General features: G+C 28.2%; 1 protein-coding gene across 1 annotated transcript in view; it reads right to left on the reverse strand.

The window, feature by feature from the left end:
* Nucleotides 1-16664, reverse strand: part of LOC111624562 (para-nitrobenzyl esterase-like) — a 66183-nt gene extending 49519 nt beyond the window's left edge. Inside the window, exon 1 of the mRNA XM_023367447.1 lies at nucleotides 16178-16664. Within this exon, the coding sequence (XP_023223215.1) occupies nucleotides 16178-16480 (303 nt within the window). The 5' untranslated portion in view covers nucleotides 16481-16664. The remainder of the gene's footprint in view (nucleotides 1-16177) is intronic.
* Nucleotides 16665-22967: the final 6303 nt, after the last annotated feature.

Below are 22967 nucleotides of genomic sequence, written 5' to 3' on the forward strand. Positions count from 1 at the left end.
TTAGAAATTTAAGGATGAAGAATCATCTATGATATGATTTTTCTAGCAAAAGAAACTGCAATTCTTTTAAATTAAGGAATTTTTAATTTAAAAAACATACGAAAATTTCACTTATCATCAAAAAATTAAAGAAAATTTTAATTAATTTATAAAATAAAGAGTATAAAACTCAGAAATTTACTTCATCTACAAAATGAAGAGTATTTTTAGTATCTTGGGCACGAGTTTCTTAATAAAAAAATTATGGTATTTTGAATGGAAAATAGTAAAAAAAAAAGCTTATAATTTTACTAAAAAATACAAAATTTCACGTCAACGCCGTCGTCATCGAATAAAAATAAAATCCCTCGTTTAAAGCGGGTATTTTCATGCTATAATTTTCTAAGAGACGATAAGTTTCTTACAAGATCCTTAACGAGAATTTCAGCAAAGAAACTACAGGAAGGCGATTTGAAATTCAGCAAGGGACCTTAACTAAGCAGCAACAGCCAGCTGCTGCTGCTTCTGCCTCTTACAATCAGTAACAGCTTCCAAACCGATATCAGGAACATCAAAATGTCTTGACGAATTTCCGAAAATCCAATTGCAAACGGAATAATTATTAAAATCGTAATTAATGAAAAATATAAGGAGAAAATGCCAGATTAAATTATATTATTCGGATATTAAACAAACTATTCGACGACGACATTCAAATTAATTATAAAATATATTCCTCCTTATTAATCTAATCGTTCGTTGGCAGGCGAAACAATGTATAACTCGCAATTAAGGAACCAGTAAAATAGTTTGATGTAATTTATTCTCTCGTATATTCGATAGAAGAAAGGGAAATTTAGGGAGGAAAAAAAAATTAAGTAATTTATGTGGGCGAATATACAAAAATTTATTATTATTCTCTACTGTTTATATCCGTCCAATTATGCATCATTACTGCAACATCCCCTTACGTAAGCATCCACTTAGCTAACAAACAGTTCGCTATTCCTTTTCCATTAAAAGTTCAAAATGGTAATAAAACTGTCCTTTCGACCCATAAATAGCGAAAATGCTAATCCATTGTCTATCTTCTCTACTTTAGAAACTTGAAGCATCCTTCCTCCTTTCTTCCTCTCCATCCTCCGACCATTTCCATTATTAAAAAGTGGGATTTGAGAAGCGAGTGATTAAATTAATTATATATATACGATTTAAAAATGAGAATTTATTTATTTTTTTACTTCTAGAAGGGAGTCGTAACAATTAAAGGAAGTTTTAATTAATTTTAATGAAATATTTTTATCGAAGTGAAAGGAGTGTTGTTATACAATTCTGTCAAGCACCTTTTTTTACGTGTGTTTTTTGTGTGTATTTTCTATTCTTGAAATGTTGTAAAGTCGTTTTAGAGTAAGGAAATGTACCGTTGTCGTGTCTACTTACAATTGAAATGTATTGTAAACTTGAAGGGGGATTTAGCTTTTTTTTTCTTTCTTTTTATTTCGTTTTGTTTTGCTGTAAATTATGATTTAAAATTTATTAAAATATACGTAAATCTATTGAAATAAATTGAAATCGTGCTTAATACATTTAATTCAATCCAAAATTGGGATTAACCCATCTAATTCGGCCCAAAATCCTGCATAACCTGACTAATTCAACGCACGAATTCACTAATCTCGAATCAAAATTTCGTCATTTTGTAAGGAAATTCTCGACGTTCTTCACTAAAAGATAATTATATTAAAACTAAGAACACAACACTTAAACCAACGTTCGGATGCAAAACGAGCGTACGAACAGCCTAACAATTACACCATTTAAACTTCTATCCCCAACAGAATCGAGAAGACAAACGAACGGTCGATGAAACAAATAATAATAATAATAATAAAACGAAGGAAAGCAGATTTTACTCTTATTATTTTCCGGAATATTCCATCGAAATTTCAACAAATTTTACTACTATTTTTTTTCCATTTGGAACGTAGAGTATTGACTTCCTAACTCATTAGAGTGCCCGTCTTATTCGGTACGTTACGTAATTTTAAGGGAATTTTCCCTATTCTCGACGGTCTTGTAAATCGATAGGGAATACCCAAACAGGTGAATAACATCGATAGTTTCGGTCATTCAGACTCTTCTATTATGCAAAACGTTTCGTCATCATCTCCATTTCGATTTACTTTCACTTTTTCTGCTATAAAATGTCGTGTTCCTTTCTTCTTTTTATTCTTCTTCCATTTTCGAATTACCAAAATCTTTTTCTTAACCCAAAAATTGGCTCTTACAAAAGATCCTTCTTCATACTCTCCCCTTCTTCCTCCTCTTCTTCTTCTCCCTTTCTACAACGACCAATAAAATCTTCGACACTTCTTTAAAGTTCTATCGAAAAAAAGCACCCCATCCATTTAGTAAATACAGTAGAACCTGTTCGAAACGGACACCTGCCTAAAGGCGAAAAATTTTTCGGTACCGTTCGAGTCCGGTTTACACAAGTTTTTTAAAAAAAAGTGCATTGTTTTTAAGGCACAATATCTTTAATATTTTAACATAATAATAAAATATTTGTCGTGCTTTCCTCTCTGCAGATATTTATTTTTTAAGAGTTTCGTGAATTTTATCTTCACGCAAATAGATTTATTTATTTTTCTTCTCCTTCCTCTTCTTCGATGAACAGAAAAAAACCGTATATTTATTCTTTCTACGTTATTATATTTTATTTTTTAATGATATTATTTTATCTTCGATACAAGATACTTTCTCGCAACTGTTAAGGCATCATTTCTTATAAAAAAATCGCTTAAAAATTTTTATATTTTTTATGTTGTCCGTTCATTTGTTTGTCTTTATTGTTTAATATATCGGCTGTGTAAGCTTTAAATTTTCATGGTATGTTTTAATTTTTCAACAGAATAAAATAACGAAGAATAAACAATGTATAAAACACATATTTTCTCCTTCTACTTCTTTGTTTTTCTCTTCTCCTTCTTCCTTCTCTTTTGATTCTTCTTCCTCCTCCTTCTCTCCCTTCCTTCTCTTCTTTCTGTTCTTATTCTTCTCCCTCATCTTCTTCCTCTTCATCTCCTTCTTCTTCTTCCTCTTCTCCCTCCCTCCTCTTCTTCTTTCTGTTCTTATACTTCTCCCTCATCTTCTTCCTCCTCATCTCCTTCTTCTTCTTCCTCTTCTCCCTCCCTCCTCTTCTTCTTTCTGTTCTTATACTTCTCCCTCATCTTCTTCCTCCTCATCTCCTTCTTCTTCTTCCTCTTCTCCCTCCCTCCTCTTCTTCTTTCTGTTCTTATACTTCTCCCTCATCTTCTTCTTCCTCATCTCCTGCTTCTTCCTCTTCTCCCTCCCCCTCCTCTTCTTTCTGTTCTTATTCTTCTCCCTCATCTTCTTCCTCCTCTTCTTCATATCATGATTTTTCGCCCATCAAGTACAATTTTACAAGAAAAATACCTTTTATGTAAGTGCTTTCCATTTTTTTACTTAGTCCATTAGTTTGTCTGTCCGTATCGTTTAATCTATTGAATAGAATCTTCAAATTTTCAGGATATTTTCTATTTTCTCCCTCTTGAACTTCTTTTTCTATGTATTTCATTCGTTCTGCATTATTAATAATTGTTTTTCTTTAAAAATTATTTTATCTTCAATGTAAGCTCTCGTACATAAATTCTCGCAAAAAATCGTCCATAAATTTATTTTTTATTTTTACAGCCTTGTAGGTCCGTCTGTCTGTCTTTATTGTTTAATCTATCGGATATAGAAGCTTGAAATTTTCAGGATATATTCTATTTTTCAAGCGTGTTGTAGAATTTCTTTACTTTCCACCATTTTATTATTATTATCTTTTTTTTTAAGGTAAAATGGTGGCTGTTTGATTCTTTTATGCTGTTATAAATCTCGAATTTTTTGAATAAGATATCAAACTTTTTGATTTTTATACGCAATTTATCAAGATAAATGTTATAGATATATAATAAAATGCTTCTCGAGAAGGAAACAAAATGATAAAATTACATTTTTCTGCCTAATTTAACGCTTCTCCCACATAAGATCACCCGAAAATCTCTTCTATCCTTCACGTTTTTTTAATTAAAATTAATTATTTTAAAGCAAATTTGCGTATATTTTAAGCTTTGAAATGTTTTATTTTTTGCTAAATAATTTACGGTACTGTTTTATCCTACATTTTATAAAGGATAGAATAACTTATCCTATCCACTACCCCTATAAAGAGTAAGATTTATTAGTATAATATATATTATTCTACTCTCCAATAGGATAATATATCTTATAACACATTTTAACTCACAGATAGGATCACGTATATCTTACTAGAGTATACCCTTATGATCTAAGGATATTTACTGTATATATCAAATATTTTATATATAAACTTAACATATATTCTATCGTATATATATATATACTACAGACAGTGCTTGTGCTATAATATAATTATATAGTACAATAGTTTCTATTAGAAGTGATAATATAACTGCTTATATAATCCTATAATATGGTATAATTGCTTCAATATATACGTTTTAATATAAATGCTTATAGTAAGGAATTGTCTAGGCAATTATAATATATTTATTTTAATTGTCTACACAATTACCCAATATAATTCAAACGTTAATGTCTATAATGCAGCTGCCTTTATAATTATCTAGCATATTTGCTTAAACATGATTGTCTTTATATATTACCTAAGTGTAATGCTTCTACTGTAAAATACACTACTGTAATGTCTATAAGCATAATTACCTCATACATTACCTCTACTGTAAAATACACTAATGTAATTAATGCCTATAAGCAATAATTACATTGCATTACCTTTATAAAAATACCTCTACTGTAAAATACACTACTGTAATGCCTATAAGCATAATTACCTCATACATTACCTCTACTGTAAAATACACTACTGTAATTAATGCCTATAAGCAATAATTACCTTGCATTACCTTTATAAAAATACCTCTACTGTAAAATACACTACTGTAACGCCTGTAACCATACATTACCTCTACTGTAAAATACACTACTGTAATGCCTGTAACCATACATTACCTCTACTGTAAAATACACTACTGTAATGCCTATAACCATACGTTACCTCATACATTACCTGTACTGTAAAATACACTACTGTAATGCCTATAAGCATAATTACCTCATACATTACTTCTACTGTAAAATACACTACTGTAACGCCTATGAGCAGAGTTACCCTACCGTTCAATTGCCTATAGGCTGTATAATTGATATATAAAATACATATAGGCTGTATAATTGATATATAAAATGTAAAATACACTACTGTAACGCCTATAAGCATATAGGCGTTACAGTAGTGTATTTTACAGTAGAAGTACCTCATACATAATTACCTCATACATTATCTCTACTGTAATGCCTATAAGCATCATTACCTCATACATTACTTCTACTGTAAAATACACTACTGTAATGCATATGAGCAGAGTTACCCTACCGTTCAATTGCCTACAGGCTGTATAATTGATATATAAAACACATTCTACAGACAATGCCATTTTACACACACAAAAACACACACACATTATACATCCCATAAACATTCTACAAACGATTTTTTTAACATTACTAATTTTTTTTCCTTTTCCTCTTAGCATCATTACGAATATTCATTTACTTGTAAATGACCGGTACTTCAGTCTTTTGACTAATTTTTAATTTCGTCTCATTTAATAATCGTCGAGAGCCACACACACACACATTTCTACAAAACTTGTCATGCATTAAATAGAAGAAAAAAAAAAGAAAAAAGAGGAAAAAGTAATCTAGCGAGATGAATCGAAACGGTGTAAGGTATAATACATTCATTCCCTCAACCAAAAAAAAAGAAATAAAATAACATAAAATAGAAGAAAAAAATATATTAAAACATCAATCAAGCGACTAATGTGCCATTATTTTTTAACATTTGACAATATTTCCATAAACGAGAGGTAGTTACATTAGCTATTTTCTCGAGTTATTCAAATTTAACTCGATTATTACAAAACTAAAATTATGTTTAGCAATTTCTAAGATTTAAAACTAGATTTTTCTTCCTATTTTTTTTCTTTCTTTCTTTACCAGAACATTCTTCTTTCACGCTTAATTTCTCGTATAAAAAACTCCAGAAAATTATAATGTAAAATGACGATCGCACAAAGTCTTTCTTCCATTATACAGTTTGACTTAGTGACAGAATTTTTTATTATTTTTATTTATTAAGTCATAAAACCGAAGAAGAATATTTTNATAATATAACTGCTATCACTTCTAATAGAAACTATTGTACTATATAATTATATTATATAGTACAATAGTTTCTATTAGAAGTGATAATATAACTGCTTATATAATCCTATAATATGGTATAATTGCTTCAATATATACGTTTTAATATAAATGCTTATAGTAAGGAATTGTCTAGGCAATTATAATATATTTATTTTAATTGTCTACACAATTACCCAATATAATTCAAACGTTAATGTCTATAATGCAGCTGCCTTTATAATTATCTAGCATATTTGCTTAAACATGATTGTCTTTATATATTACCTAAGTGTAATGCTTCTACTGTAAAATACACTACTGTAATGTCTATAAGCATAATTACCTCATACATTACCTCTACTGTAAAATACACTAATGTAATTAATGCCTATAAGCAATAATTACATTGCATTACCTTTATAAAAATACCTCTACTGTAAAATACACTACTGTAATGCCTATAAGCATAATTACCTCATACATTACCTCTACTGTAAAATACACTACTGTAATTAATGCCTATAAGCAATAATTACCTTGCATTACCTTTATAAAAATACCTCTACTGTAAAATACACTACTGTAACGCCTGTAACCATACATTACCTCTACTGTAAAATACACTACTGTAATGCCTGTAACCATACATTACCTCTACTGTAAAATACACTACTGTAATGCCTATAACCATACGTTACCTCATACATTACCTGTACTGTAAAATACACTACTGTAATGCCTATAAGCATAATTACCTCATACATTACTTCTACTGTAAAATACACTACTGTAACGCCTATGAGCAGAGTTACCCTACCGTTCAATTGCCTATAGGCTGTATAATTGATATATAAAATACATATAGGCTGTATAATTGATATATAAAATGTAAAATACACTACTGTAACGCCTATAAGCATATAGGCGTTACAGTAGTGTATTTTACAGTAGAAGTACCTCATACATAATTACCTCATACATTATCTCTACTGTAATGCCTATAAGCATCATTACCTCATACATTACTTCTACTGTAAAATACACTACTGTAATGCATATGAGCAGAGTTACCCTACCGTTCAATTGCCTACAGGCTGTATAATTGATATATAAAACACATTCTACAGACAATGCCATTTTACACACACAAAAACACACACACATTATACATCCCATAAACATTCTACAAACGATTTTTTTAACATTACTAATTTTTTTTCCTTTTCCTCGTAGCATCATTACGAATATTCATTTACTTGTAAATGACCGGTACTTCAGTCTTTTGACTAATTTTTAATTTCGTCTCATTTAATAATCGTCGAGAGCCACACACACACACATTTCTACAAAACTTGTCATGCATTAAATAGAAGAAAAAAAAAAGAAAAAAGAGGAAAAAGTAATCTAGCGAGATGAATCGAAACGGTGTAAGGTATAATACATTCATTCCCTCAACCAAAAAAAAAGAAATAAAATAACATAAAATAGAAGAAAAAAATATATTAAAACATCAATCAAGCGACTAATGTGCCATTATTTTTTAACATTTGACAATATTTCCATAAACGAGAGGTAGTTACATTAGCTATTTTCTCGAGTTATTCAAATTTAACTCGATTATTACAAAACTAAAATTATGTTTAGCAATTTCTAAGATTTAAAACTAGATTTTTCTTCCTATTTTTTTTCTTTCTTTCTTTACCAGAACATTCTTCTTTCACGCTTAATTTCTCGTATAAAAAACTCCAGAAAATTATAATGTAAAATGACGATCGCACAAAGTCTTTCTTCCATTATACAGTTTGACTTAGTGACAGAATTTTTTATTATTTTTATTTATTAAGTCATAAAACCGAAGAAGAATATTTTAAAAAAAAATTGATAAACATTACAGTAAAATATTTAATAAAATAATAGAAAAAAATATATCTATATATTATTCATCATCCGAAATGTATTTTATTTATTAAAGTAAGAAGAGGAAAAGTAAAATTTCTAAACAAGAGAAGACAATTTCTTCTTCTTCTTTTTTTGATATTGTAAACCGTTTTAAAGGTAAAAATCGAAAATATATATATATATATATAACTTACAGCAATAAATGTTTTTATCCTTCAGCTATTTTTGATGTATTACATGACAGATTTTGCTCTCTAACATTTCTTCAAAGTAAACTCTGATATTTCTTAGTGCACGAAGTTGAATCAAATTTCCATTTTAGATGCGAGGTTTTATATTCTTTTCTTTTTCTTTCTTTTCTTATGATTTTAATGTTCAAATTTTGCATAAAAATATGTATAAATATAAATAAATAAATAATATTTCTGTACGATAACTTACTTTGACTTTTTAACTATCGATAATAATAAAATGCATTACTCATTTTTCGTTGTTTATGCACATTAATTGATACTTATCTACGTAAAAACAAGAAAAAAAAATCACAAATATATTATATATATTTTTTTTCGTTAACCGTAACCACGTGTTTATTATTATAACATAAATAAATCTATTTCGTCGTATGTTACAAATTTATTGTCCGTTTCGTTATTACACGTGCCTCCGTTTCTATCTACGTAACAATAAAAAAAAAAAACAATCTATTTCGTTATATGAACCCACGTGTTTATTGTTGTAATGTAAACAAATCTGTTTCATTATTACATATGTCTCTATTATTGTCTACGTAACAATAAAAAAAACAATCTATTTCGTTATATAAACCCACGTGTTTATTGTTGTAATGTAAACAAATCTGTTTCATTATTACATATGTCTCTATTATTGTCTACGTAACAATCAAAAAATATAATCTATTTCGTTATACGAACTCACGTGTTTATTATTATAATGTAAACAAATCTGTTTCATCACATGTTACATATTTGTCATCTGTTTCGTTATTATTTTATTACATACGTAACAATTGGAAATAAAGAAATACAATAACATTTTTTTTTCTATTTAAAATTCTATTGTTTTAATGGATTTTTCTAATACTTATTATTAATTTTATACCATTGTACAGTACAATTTTCTATAAAGAAACTTTGTAACCTTTAAAAGTAAACTTTTCTTTGTGTGTTTATAAAGGTTATTGTGGAGAAAAAGACAATGTTTGTTGGCCAAACAATAAATTGTTCGACTGTCTGCAGTCTTTTAGCATTTGGGAGTTGTTCATCATATAAGGTGCTATAAAAGTACAGTACATTGTTTGCAACTGTATCCATGCCAGAAAGGAAATTTTCTGATTGTGTTTTTATTTCTCTGTTATATATCTTCCTCTATACATTACTTCTTCTATAATAAATCAGTCTGATTTCTTTTTTTTAAAGCTATGAGTAAGTATTCATACTTTAAAAAAAGAATTCTACTTATACAACACACACACATATATATGTTTTGTTTTGTTGGTAACAAGGAACCATTAAAGAACGACTGGAATTTGTTTGTTTTGAAGGAAGAAAAATATATATAAAATATAGAATATTTTCTAAGTAACACGTAAAAGTTACATCGATTTTATAACGCAAGTTTGAAGGGAAAATTCCACTAATTATCATTTTATTAAGTGGTATGGTAGATAAACGTGTAGATAAGACTGCTTAGTGGTTGTGGCAAACGTCAAGTACACCTGTAAATGTCTATTTGCTGCACAACGATGCAGTAATGCGGGTATTGTCCCACTATCTGCTAAACAGGTGCTTTGATGTGAACTTTTATGACTAAATGTATTAAATAGATTAATGTTAAGCCGACGTAAGAAAGTGGAAAGTTATAAAACAGCTCAAATTCTATATTATTGTTATTATTATAAGCTTTATAATTTAATAAAAGTGAAATTTTCTAACGTAATCCCTTCTAAACTTTCTAATTTTCTTGGTTAAAATCAGAAAGGTAAAAGATTATTTAACTAAATAAACAGATTTAAAAAAAGTATTTATTTATATTTAAACACGTGTAAACACAGCTGATGAAATTGATTATATATTTTTCATTGTTACGCACACTCTGTAATAGAAATAATAATAAAATAGATTAAATACTATCGATTGTTACGTATCTAACAATAAAACAGATGATGAAATAGATTTATTTATATGAAAACAATAAACGCGTGGAAAGAATTAATGAAATGTATGTTATATTTTTGTTATTGTTACGTAAGATATAATAAAAAACTTAATAAAATAAATGAGTAAAAATTAAAGAAATAATTTCAAAAATGAAACTAATTTATTTCTGCAGAAACGTACACAAAAGCAAACAGCTGATGAAATAGATTAAAATTAATGAACGTTTACGTAAACAACAATCGAAAACAATAAAAATTAACAATAAAACCAACGAATTTCATTTATAAATTGTATATAAAATACGAAAAAAAAAGAGTTATAAACAATGGAAAAAGAATCTGTTCGTATTTTATATTCGAAATTTACATACATAAATCCAGTTTAAACCACTTTTTAACTGTTATAAATTATCGATTTTCCTTGGCAAATATGACAAATAAAAATTTCAATCAAAAGCATTTAAAATGCATTTTTTTTTATTCAAAAAAATAATAATAATAAAAGAATTTATGTAAATATCGATTGGTAAAACTTTTAAAATTAGTATTGAAAACTTATTTTGTGGAAGTGCTTATTATATAAAATCCAATAAGTAGATTTACAAAGGGGATGAAGGAGAAAGAGAAAGAGAAAGAGAAAGAGAACGTGAAAGAGAAAGAGTAGGAAATCATTCAATCGATCAGAAATGTGTTCATTAATAAATAAAGAATAAAAATTTTTACAGATTTTTCAGAAACAGAAACAAAATTTTCTCTTAAATTCAATTTATCCCAAAAATTATCAATTTTAATATGATAAAAGCAAAAGGCCGGGAGGGAAATTGCCAAAACGTATCGATAATTTGTGGTTATCCAACTCTTGCGCTCGATCATGCAACTAATGGTTAGAATTTTCGTGATAAATCAATATAAAATGTTATTCCATGTTATATATTAGATAGGAAATCAGCGAGGAAAACACTTTATATATATTTTTTTCTACGTTAGAAGCGTGCTACAGATAATATTTCAAGGAAATAAGAAGGAAATAAAAATCCTTTAAGGATCAAAATAATTTCAAAAGTGGAGAACGATCCCCCTCTTCCATAAAATCGAATCTAACCATTACTTGATTTAGCTATCATCTTATCCATAATATCGGATAATCATCTCGTATAGACTGTAATTTCGTTTAGATGATCGTTCTTCTAGATTATTATCTCGTCTAAAACGTCGTCTCGTCTATATTATCATCCTGTCCGGAATAACAACTAATCAAAAACTATTATCCTCACATATAATCTGCTTGACAGAAATATCGCTTCCATCATATTATAGTTTTATCCATATTATTGCTCTCTTGTGACTATCGCTGCATCCAGATTATGTATTATCTTCTCTGTATTGTCATTTGCTTCCAACTATTATCTTCTTTGCTTATTAGGCTCTCTCCATCTATCATCACGTCGCATCCCGATTATCATCTTAAACAAAACGTAATTTCTACTTGATTAAACTTTATCGTTAACTCCTTTATCTACTTTATATTTTTTATCTGAAACAGGTTACATTATCATCATCGTCTCGTTTAATTAACCCACCCCCCTTATCCGGATAATCATCGTACAAAACTTGATTTTATGCAGTTATTGTCTCGTCCAGATGATCTTCTCGCCGGAATAATCGTCTAGTGACAAGTGGGATTTAGTGTAATTATCATCTGGACCGAATTAACCTTCATCAATGGATCTCTCATTAAAATTATCATCCTGTTAAAAAGATCACTCCATTAAAGATGTTTAATTTAATTCAGATTATTATCTCGTTCGCCTCTCCTCCAACCTTATCATCACAGTTTCTTTGCATCTCTTCACCCTAAACTTTAAGATAATTGTTCCTTCTAACCGGCTCCCTTCATCCAAATAACCACTTTCAAATTACACAACTTTCGGATGAGATAATGGATATGATAATGGAGATGAATCTTCTCGTTCGTTTTAAATCACGCCGAAGTATCGAATATATAATAGTAGAAGTATATATAACAATATTTTACAATACTTTCTATCCATTCAAAGTTCAAAATAACTTAATAGATCTTCTAACAAACCTCTTCAATATCTTTAACAATAAACTACCCCAAATCATTTCATATAAAACAGGTAACAATACATTTCAATACCCCTTTATTGTATGTCCTCCCTTACTCTCGAGAACGGTGTTAGATAAACTAAAATCGAGACCGGACGTGAATAGCTTAGGGGGTGGAGGACCCGATTAACTATATAGTAACTTCCGTTCTAGACCGGAAGCCACGTGATTTCAATTCAAAATTTTCCCCCTAGAACAAAATAACACAGAGGACCTGCACGACTCTACTGTTTTCTGGAAAAGTGTAATGTACAGGGACAAAGACACTAATAATTTGAGATCCAGATTATACATTTTAAATAAAATAAATAAATAAATAAAAAACACGTGATTAAAAATTGCACCCCCGTCGGCATTGTGACTATGTCACAATAATTTTTATTGGTTATTTATTTATTTAAGTGATAATCTCATCAAATTACACACCTTTAAACGAGACGATGAATACGTAAAACACTAGAAGTGTAAGAATACTTTTCAATACTTCACTCGCATCCTTCTCTTGAAATCTCGAGATAATTTCCTTCCAACCGAACCCTTTATTTAAATAATAACCTCATCAAATTACACACCTTTATAAGAGGCGATGATTATAATAACCGTCTCGTTCATCTTAAACCGCACCAAAGTATTGAATATAAAAGAGAGTAGGTGTATAACAATATTTCCCAGTTTAAATACCGGGTAAAGAAAAAAAAAACCATTAAACACAATAAAACAGTCACGAATACATTGATCTTACAATTTACTAACCATTTTTTTTTTAAGGGTAATAACGAAATTACCAAAGGAAATTTTGATATTTAATGCCTCTAACCTCTTACACACTTCATCATAAAAAAAGAAGAGGAGGAGAAACAACGTCCTCATCATCCTCAAAAAATACATAAAAAAATAATAATAATAAATAAAAGCGAGAAACCCTTTAATTTATTTATTTATAACTTTTCATATATATATATATTTTTTTCTACGTTAGAAGCGTGCTACAGATAATATTTCAAGGAAATAAGAAGGAAATAAAAATCCTTTAAGGATCAAAATAATTTCAAAAGTGGAGAACGATCCCCCTCTTCCATAAAATCGAATCTAACCATTACTTGATTTAGCTATCATCTTATCCATAATATCGGATAATCATCTCGTATAGACTGTAATTTCGTTTAGATGATCGTTCTTCTAGATTATTATCTCGTCTAAAACGTCGTCTCGTCTATATTATCATCCTGTCCGGAATAACAACTAATCAAAAACTATTATCCTCACATATAATCTGCTTGACAGAAATATCGCTTCCATCATATTATAGTTTTATCCATATTATTGCTCTCTTGTGACTATCGCTGCATCCAGATTATGTATTATCTTCTCTGTATTGTCATTTGCTTCCAACTATTATCTTCTTTGCTTATTAGGCTCTCTCCATCTATCATCACGTCGCATCCCGATTATCATCTTAAACAAAACGTAATTTCTACTTGATTAAACTTTATCGTTAACTCCTTTATCTACTTTATATTTTTTATCTGAAACAGGTTACATTATCATCATCGTCTCGTTTAATTAACCCCCCCTTATCCGGATAATCATCGTACAAAACTTGACTTTATGCAGTTATTGTCTCGTCCAGATGATCTTCTCGCCGGAATAATCGTCTAGTGACAAGTGGGATTTAGTGTAATTATCATCTGGACCGAATTAACCTTCATCAATGGATCTCTCATTAAAATTATCATCCTGTTAAAAAGATCACTCCATTAAAGATGTTTAATTTAATTCAGATTATTATCTCGTTCGCCTCTCCTCCAACCTTATCATCACAGTTTCTTTGCATCTCTTCACCCTAAACTTTAAGATAATTGTTCCTTCTAACCGGCTCCCTTCATCCAAATAACCACTTTCAAATTACACAACTTTCGGATGAGATAATGGATATGATAATGGAGATGAATCTTCTCGTTCGTTTTAAATCACGCCGAAGTATCGAATATATAATAGTAGAAGTATATATAACAATATTTTACAATACTTTCTATCCATTCAAAGTTCAAAATAACTTAATAGATCTTCTAACAAACCTCTTCAATATCTTTAACAATAAACTACCCCAAATCATTTCATATAAAACAGGTAACAATACATTTCAATACCCCTTTATTGTATGTCCTCCCTTATTCTCGAGAACGGTGTTAGATAAACTAAAATCGAGACCGGACGTGAATAGCTTAGGGGGTGGAGGACCCGATTAACTATATAGTAACTTCCGTTCTAGACCGGAAGCCACGTGATTTCAATTCAAAATTTTCCCCCTAGAACAAAATAACACAGAGGACCTGCACGACTCTACTGTTTTCTGGAAAAGTGTAATGTACAGGGACAAAGACACTAATAATTTGAGATCCAGATTATACATTTTAAATAAAATAAATAAATAAATNCTATGAAATGCGACAATATTGTTCTATGAAATGGAACAATATTGTTCTATGAAATGCGACAATGTTGCTCATTTCATTATAAAAATAAAATGAAATAAACAATCAATTTCATTAACTGTTTGGTGAAAGAAACATCAAGTTACTTGTAATTTATTCTAACAATTAAATGAAACAGACAAATTTATTTTGTAAATTTCATCAGCTGTTTCACGAAATAAACAACTTTTTTCACCACTCACTTTCAACAATGAAGTGTGTGTGTGAAATATACATTTATTATTTAATCAATTACATCAGCTGTTTACGCGAAATAAAAAAAAACCGATTTATTTAATAAAATTTCGCGAAATGGACGACATTTTTTTTTTAGTCACATAAGCAATTTATCTGGCGAATTATATCATCCATTTTATGATTAAAAAACAGGAGGAGGGGGGAATTGTTTGTAGCTTATATTTAAATTTAAATATAGGAAATAACTTTAATATATATTATATAAATAAAAATTTTAATTAAGTATTTTTTGCGTTACGCTTTAATTATGTATTAATAAACGTATATTTTTATAAGTGTATATTGTTGTTACTCTTGTAGTAAGCAAGTAAAACTGCGAGCCATTGAAACGGTTAGTTGACCATACACGAATTTGATCATTACACAGGATAATAATATTTATTGATTATGAGATTTACGTTTGGACTACGTTACTCCTAAAGGACTACTATACGAAACTTTATAACATCGTAACTCGCTATTTTAGAGAAGTTAATCGAATGACGAACAACATGAATTATTTCACACGCGACTAAATGACGACAAGAAAGACTTAAATTCCTAATAAATTACTAAAAAAAAAAGAAACTAATTTTGTAACGTGACTTAAAGAAGAAAGTTTACGTCGGTCGGTGTGTCTATCCGCTTCGTTCGTAACGTTAATTTGTTTTTCCTTTTTATTAAATTTAAGCGAAACGATTAATTATATTTAAAAAAATAATACGCGTATAAGAAGATTCGCGTAGATTTTACAGCGGAATTTACGCGTAAAACACGGAAGAACAATAGAAAGAAATAGTAATGAAGATAATTGATAATTAGATTATAGAACTTTTTAAAAGATTTTTAAACTTTAAAAGAGGATGAGGAAGAGGAGGAGGAGGAGGAGAAGGAAGAGGGATGCTTTAATTACGAATTTTTCGCGCGTGGTATCGGAAGATGAAAGAAGTATTGTACTGACCTTAAAGACGTAAGAGCCTTCTTCCACTTCTCCAACTAACAGGCCACAGTTAGTTGTGGCAAAGACGATTTCTATACGGTCGGATTTCGATTTTCCGGAGGAAAACCTCTGTAACAGTGTCGGCAATGAGATGATACCAACAACAAGAACGACGGTTCCTGCCAGGATGGCAGCGAATATCCCCGTGGCTAATCGCAGACGTTGGTGCCATTTGACTCTTCTGTTGTTAACCACCTGACGTACAACGTCGTCCTCGTCTTCCAGGTGGCTGTACGGACTTCGACTTGCCAGGAATAACGACATGACTAGCTCACATCATTGACCACAGGGTCAAGTGTAGACTGAAGAAAGAAAGACGGGCACAGGACCTACCCCGTTCTGCGCATGTTCCGTGGAAGCTATCTTTCTGATAGGAAGCGAATATTAACCCGCTTTACGGACTCCTTTATTAAAATGTGAACTGTCTTAACCAATAATTAAACGACTTTTTCTTTCTCCCGTTCCCCTTCTCCCCCCTTTAACTCTTCTGCAACTTTTCTACTTTCTTTTATATAATATATATAATTTTAATTAATCCGGTTATTTTTCTATAGTATTTACTTCTTTCGCTGTTATCTTCTTATACGTAACACATAAATAAACAAATAAATCGATTTATTTATTAATTTTTATTCGAATTTCTTTTTTTCTTATGAAAATTTCATTTTATTTCCAGTTTAAATTTCTTTTTTGGTAAGTTAAATGTAATCATTTTTTAAATTTCGCGTGAAATTTTGTTGGGTTTTTGCCTGTGAAATGCCTGCGAAATTCGAGAAGATATTTCACATTTTATATAACACGTAGAATATATAAAATTAAGAAAATTTCACGGGCATTTCGCATGCAAAAACCTAACAAAATTTCACGCGAAATTTAAAAAATTAACATATTTAATGGCCAGAAATGAAATTTCGAACTGGAAAGTAAAATCAAATTTTCTTATGAAAATTTAATCCGTCGAATTTCGTGTCAATAAATTAATCGATGAAAATTATTTATAATTTTATATAATTATATGTACATATTCACATTATATATAATTTATGATATAAATGTATATATTAGGCTATATATATAATCGCCGAGCAACGAAAGGTAAACAATAATATTTTAATGTGAAATTTAAATAATTTTACGAGTGAAATTAAACGAATTAGTTCATATAAAATTTACAAAAATATTAATAAAATTATTGAGAAATTTCGTTTGTGTAAATGAATACTAACAATAAAATTGCTTTATTTACAAATTAAATTGACAATTTTGCAAAATCTACGGATGAAATTGATAAAATTTTTCACGTGTACGAGAAATTGATTAAATTGTTTTAAATAGAGCATTGAAATAAAAGGATTTCATAAATTTCACGTGTGTATGACGCAAAATTATCAATTTCACGTGTGTATGACGCAAAATTATCAATTTCTCGTGTGTATGACGCAAAATTATCAATTTTACGTATGTATGACGCAAAATTAACAATTTCACGTATGTATGACGCAAAATTATCAATTTCACGTGTGAAATTGATAGTTTTGCGTCATATACACGTGAAATTGATAAAATCCTTTTATTTCAAGCATTTTTATGAATTTCACGTGTGAAATTGATAAATTTGCGTCATACACACGTGAAATTGATAATTTTGCGTCATAAATACGTGAAATTGATGAAATTTTTTGTGTAAGTGAAATTGATGAAATTTTTTGTGTAAGTGAAATTGATCATATCTTTTTATTTCAAACATTTTTATCAATTTCACGTGTGAAATTGATAAATTTGCATGAAACATGAAACTGATGAAACTTTCCACGTGTATGAGGAATTGATTGTTTTAAACAGAGCATTTTCATCAATTTCACCAATAAAATTGATGAAAATACTTTTAAAAATAAACGTAAATAAACACAAAAAATTGAGAAAAGATTTTTTAGAAAAAATTTAACAAGATTAATCGACTAAACAGTGAAAGGGTGTAAAATTTCAGATTTAAATCTATTTTATCCGCAAAAATGAACAAATTAGATTTGTTTCTTATAAACAAACACACGTAAAAAAATCGGCGACGGAATAAAACAATGTTAACGATGATCTCATACGTGAAACACACGGAAGATTTTCATCTCTTCCACTTAATAAATCAAAGAATTTCGCGTGAACAGTCACAAAAATTAAAATAAACTTAAAAGACGAATATGGTTGATTGAGTAAACGATATAGAAGTTAAGTAAACTCCACTTCTAATCTCTCTAATTAACGAAACTTGGCATAAAATATAAAATTTACATTATAAAAAAAATATTAAAGAAAACACTTAAAAAATATAAAAAATAAAATTTTATTTAAATTTAAAAATTCAATTTTAAATTATAAAAAAGAAAAAACTATCAAAAAAGCTTATTCTATCGAAACAGATTAGAAAAAAAAAATTGAATACGTAATAAAACAACGAACGAAATGTATTATGACGTAACGTAAAACTAACCAATTTCATATTCGTAACAGTAAAAAAAATTTAAAGTATTGTGACGTAACATTAAACCTCAATTTCACATACGTAAGAAAACAAGCGAAAAGTATTGTGACGTAACATTAAACATCAATTTCACATACGTAAGAAAACAAGCGAAAAGTATTGTGACGTAACATTAAACATCAATTTCACATACGTAAGAAAACAAGCGAAAAGTATTGTGACGTAACACAATACCGATCGATTTCACATTCGTAACAATAAAAATCGTAGTATTTTTGTTTTTAAACGTAACAGATACGTAACAGAAATATTTAAATGTCGAGAAAGAATTAAAATAAAATGAAAACGCATTTAAAAGGAGATATTTTCGAAAACTCAAACGTTTTTAAGTAAATATTGATAGTGTTTGATTTCACTTTGTACACAATACATCGATTGTTTACTGTATAACTAGAATTTATGCTAATATATTAGCATTTCAATAATATTTCCTTAAATTTAATCGTTGTTTAAATTAAGCAGGAAGAGAAAGATTTTAATAATAATTTGTCAACCAAGAAGACTCATTCGAGATTAGTCACAACACAAAATTCTCGAACAATTGAATCGAAATCGATGATTATATTTGAATAAAAATCAAATTTATCAAATCGACTTTATAATTAATTAAAATTAGTTTTACAATTAAATTAACTTGTTAAATTTATCAATTTTATATAAACCTTAAATGATGGAATTTTTATCAAGTAAAATAAATAAATTCTCCATATAATTAAACGTCATTATAGATAATTATCATCTGGCTAAAGAATATAATTAATAAATAATAAGTTATATTGAAATTACTCTTAAATTAATTTCAGTAGGGATAAATGCCCGGGCACGTATTAACTATTCCTCATGTTAATTTTAATAAATATGACATTTAAATACGTTAGAAAATATCAAAGTTCACGTTATAAACTCATATTTTTCGTACGTAATAATAATAATAAATATATATGTATTATAAAATAAATAAATCCTTGGTTAAATTAAACATTTCGATGATACAAAAATGAGAATTTCACTTTATAAATCATAATAAAATTAGTTAAAAATTATATTTTTAAGTAGAAAACTCATTTAAAATTACATCGAAATTCACGCTTTACAGTCTCACGTAATGATAAATTTCTTAAGAATTTTTATTTTTATAGCAAACTACCGTAATTATAAGGCTTTATATATATATATATATACATAAATATATATTTTTCTCGCCACAGAAATCTTGTAACAGTTTGTCATTTTATTAATATAGTAGCATTAATTATAAATGAGGAGAGTTATCTTGTGGTTTTCACATTTAAGTGCTTCTAGAGAAGAGAAGAGCAAGAAGAGCATCAGCAGGAGAAGGAGGAGGAGGAGGAGAAGAAGAAGGAGAAGAGGATGAGGAGGAGGGAAGTGTTATCAGTACATGTTGGCTAATCAGACTCGATTCCGCAATATCGATCGATCTTTGCTTTGCTATTAATGATTTAGTTCATCTGGTAACACTTGGCCAATTCTCAATTGGCCATTAGACAGGTTAAATTAGCTTTTTATAACGCTTTTAACACGTAGAAAACTTGGTTAAACGTCGAAATATGCATTGGAAAAACATTAATTAAACTATTTCTTTATCGCTTCTTTTCTACTTTATGTGCTAAATTACGATAACTTTATACTTAAAAATCATCGTAATTTGGTTCATCAAATAGAAAGGAAACGATAAAAAAAAGTAGTTTAATCAATGATCTTCCGATGTGTATTTTGTTTTTCCCTATCTCCATATCACTACCCATACTTTTCCATGCAGAACTTATATAAATATAATAATAATAATAATAATTGTATTTAAACATAAATCTTAAAAAAGAAAAAGTAATTATTATCCCCTTTAAAATTTAATCATCTCTGGAATAAATTAACGAGACTTAGGGGAGGAGGAGGAGCGAATAAAACATAAAAGAAATTGTTAAAAACATCAACAAATTTAATTGCTATTTTAATTCGAATTTTATGAAGTTTATAAACTAAAAATAGCTTTAAATTTTATCGAAAGAAATAGGTTTGCAGCGTTAAAAATTCAAAGAAAATTCCATAAATTTTTGATTTTATTTTTCGTTTATGATTTGATTTCTGTTTTCTAAACTTATTTATTTTTGTTCTATTTATTTACTNTAAATATATATATATATATATATTTAAATGTATTTTATTGACGAGGAGGAAGAAAAATTTAATAAATTTTAATGATATTAAATTGGTTTAACTAAATTAATTTGTATTTTTTGACTATTATTTGGGTAATACAAATGCATTTTTTTTCCCCCTTAGAAATTTTAGTATTGTTGATAATGTTTTCTTATGAATAATAAATAAAAATCTGTCTTCGGATAAAAATAAATGAATAAATTATTTAAAATTGTTATAAATCTTTAGAAAATTGCCATAGAAAATACGTACAAATTCCACTTTGGCTGTGTCTTTACTTAAGTTTATAAATATATAAGCAACTTATCTACCGATACTTAAATTATTTATTACTTTGGCAATTTTAAAGGTGTTAAAATAATCATTTTGTGTTAGATTTATTGTGGTTTTGTTATTTTATTTTAAAGATTTTTCCTTGTTTTATATCGTTCGTTCTATAGAAAATAATGAATTTATGATGTTTGTTTACAATGTAAACACGTTTGTAATTTTCTTCAATCCTTAATTTTAAGGAAAATTGAATAAAATTTGTTCGAGAAACTTGTTAAAAATAAATGAATAAATGCTTGTTTGAAGCTCTTTGAGGTTTCTTGGAGGTAGAAAGGTTTGTCTACCCTAAGAAAACCTCATAGAGCTTTATAGACGGGTTTGTTTACCTTTAAATAAACCTCAAAGAGCTACATATTTATGAATTTTATTCTGTTTATTTGTTATAAAACTTAATAATATTCATATATTTCAATTCAAATATATTATGCATTTGAAAAGTTAAATAATTTTCACTTCGTTGACTCTAAATGAATATAAATAATTAATTTAATATTCTTTCAACGTCAGTAAAATGAATATGGAGGTTTAAATTTAAATAATTTAACTCAATATATAACGTGTATAAGGAATTTGATTCTGTTACTTAAGTTACTTTCATTTTAGAAAAGTAATTATTGAATTTTTTGAGAAAGTAAGGAGCAAGAAGAAGCAGGAGGATGGAGAGTAAGAACGGTTGCTTATCTTTTCTTTTACTCTTTTATCATATTATTCTCATAATTTTGAAGAGAATAATTGAAAATAAGTCTCATAAGTCTTATTCATCTATTTAACAAATAGGGAAAACAAGTTTAAGTTCCTTGTTTTCTTACTTATTACTATTTATCTTCTCGTTTCTGCAAGAAAACAGAAGAAAACAACCCTGTTTATGCTCCTTCTCTTCCTAAGTATTTTTGCAGAGATAAGAGAATATCTAAGAAGAGCATGAGCAAAAATTAGTCTTTTCCTTCTTATTTTAGCACAAATGAGAATAAGATGAAAAAGACTAATTCCTGCTCCTTCTCTTCCTAGATATTCTCTTATCTTTACAAGTCCTGCTCCTGCTCTTCCTACTCCATTACTAATTCTCCTAGTTCCTAGGAAAAATAGGAAAATAAGTAATAAAACTTTCACATTTTTCGATTCAAAACTCATTTTTCTTTTTCTATAATTCAAATTTAAAATTAAAAAATAATATAACTTTAATTATGAAAAATTAATAATTTATATCGTTTTTAATTAACAAAAACCCATTTAGAGAGAGAATAGAATTTAAAAATAATAAAATATATATATATATATATTTAGTAAACAAAAATAATTATATAAAAGTATTCTAAACTTAAAAATACATCTGAATATCTAAGAGACTTTTTTCAACTTTCTGATAAGAAGTTTCCTTAACAATAACAACCATTTGGTTCTTATACCCTTCTATAGAATGTAAACATCATTAAATATACATATATACACACATAAAATTGGTTTTGTACACACGTATACTTCAATCTTTCAAGTATACATGTATATATATATACTTGAAAGGTATCAACAAATAATGGCTACAAGAGTAATTTAACGTATAACGCGTAGTTTCTGATAAAAAAGAACTGGAAAAATTTGTACACGTGTACTTGTATACAGTTAAATATATCAATAAACTATAGTTACAAGTATAAAAGAGATAGAGCAAACCATGGAAAATTGTCCCTTAATTCTGTCATCAGTATT

The sequence above is a fragment of the Centruroides sculpturatus genome, unplaced genomic scaffold, assembly GCF_000671375.1.
Source record: "Centruroides sculpturatus isolate CEXI.00-Female unplaced genomic scaffold, Cexi_2.0 scaffold27, whole genome shotgun sequence".
Taxonomy (NCBI): domain Eukaryota; kingdom Metazoa; phylum Arthropoda; class Arachnida; order Scorpiones; family Buthidae; genus Centruroides; species Centruroides sculpturatus.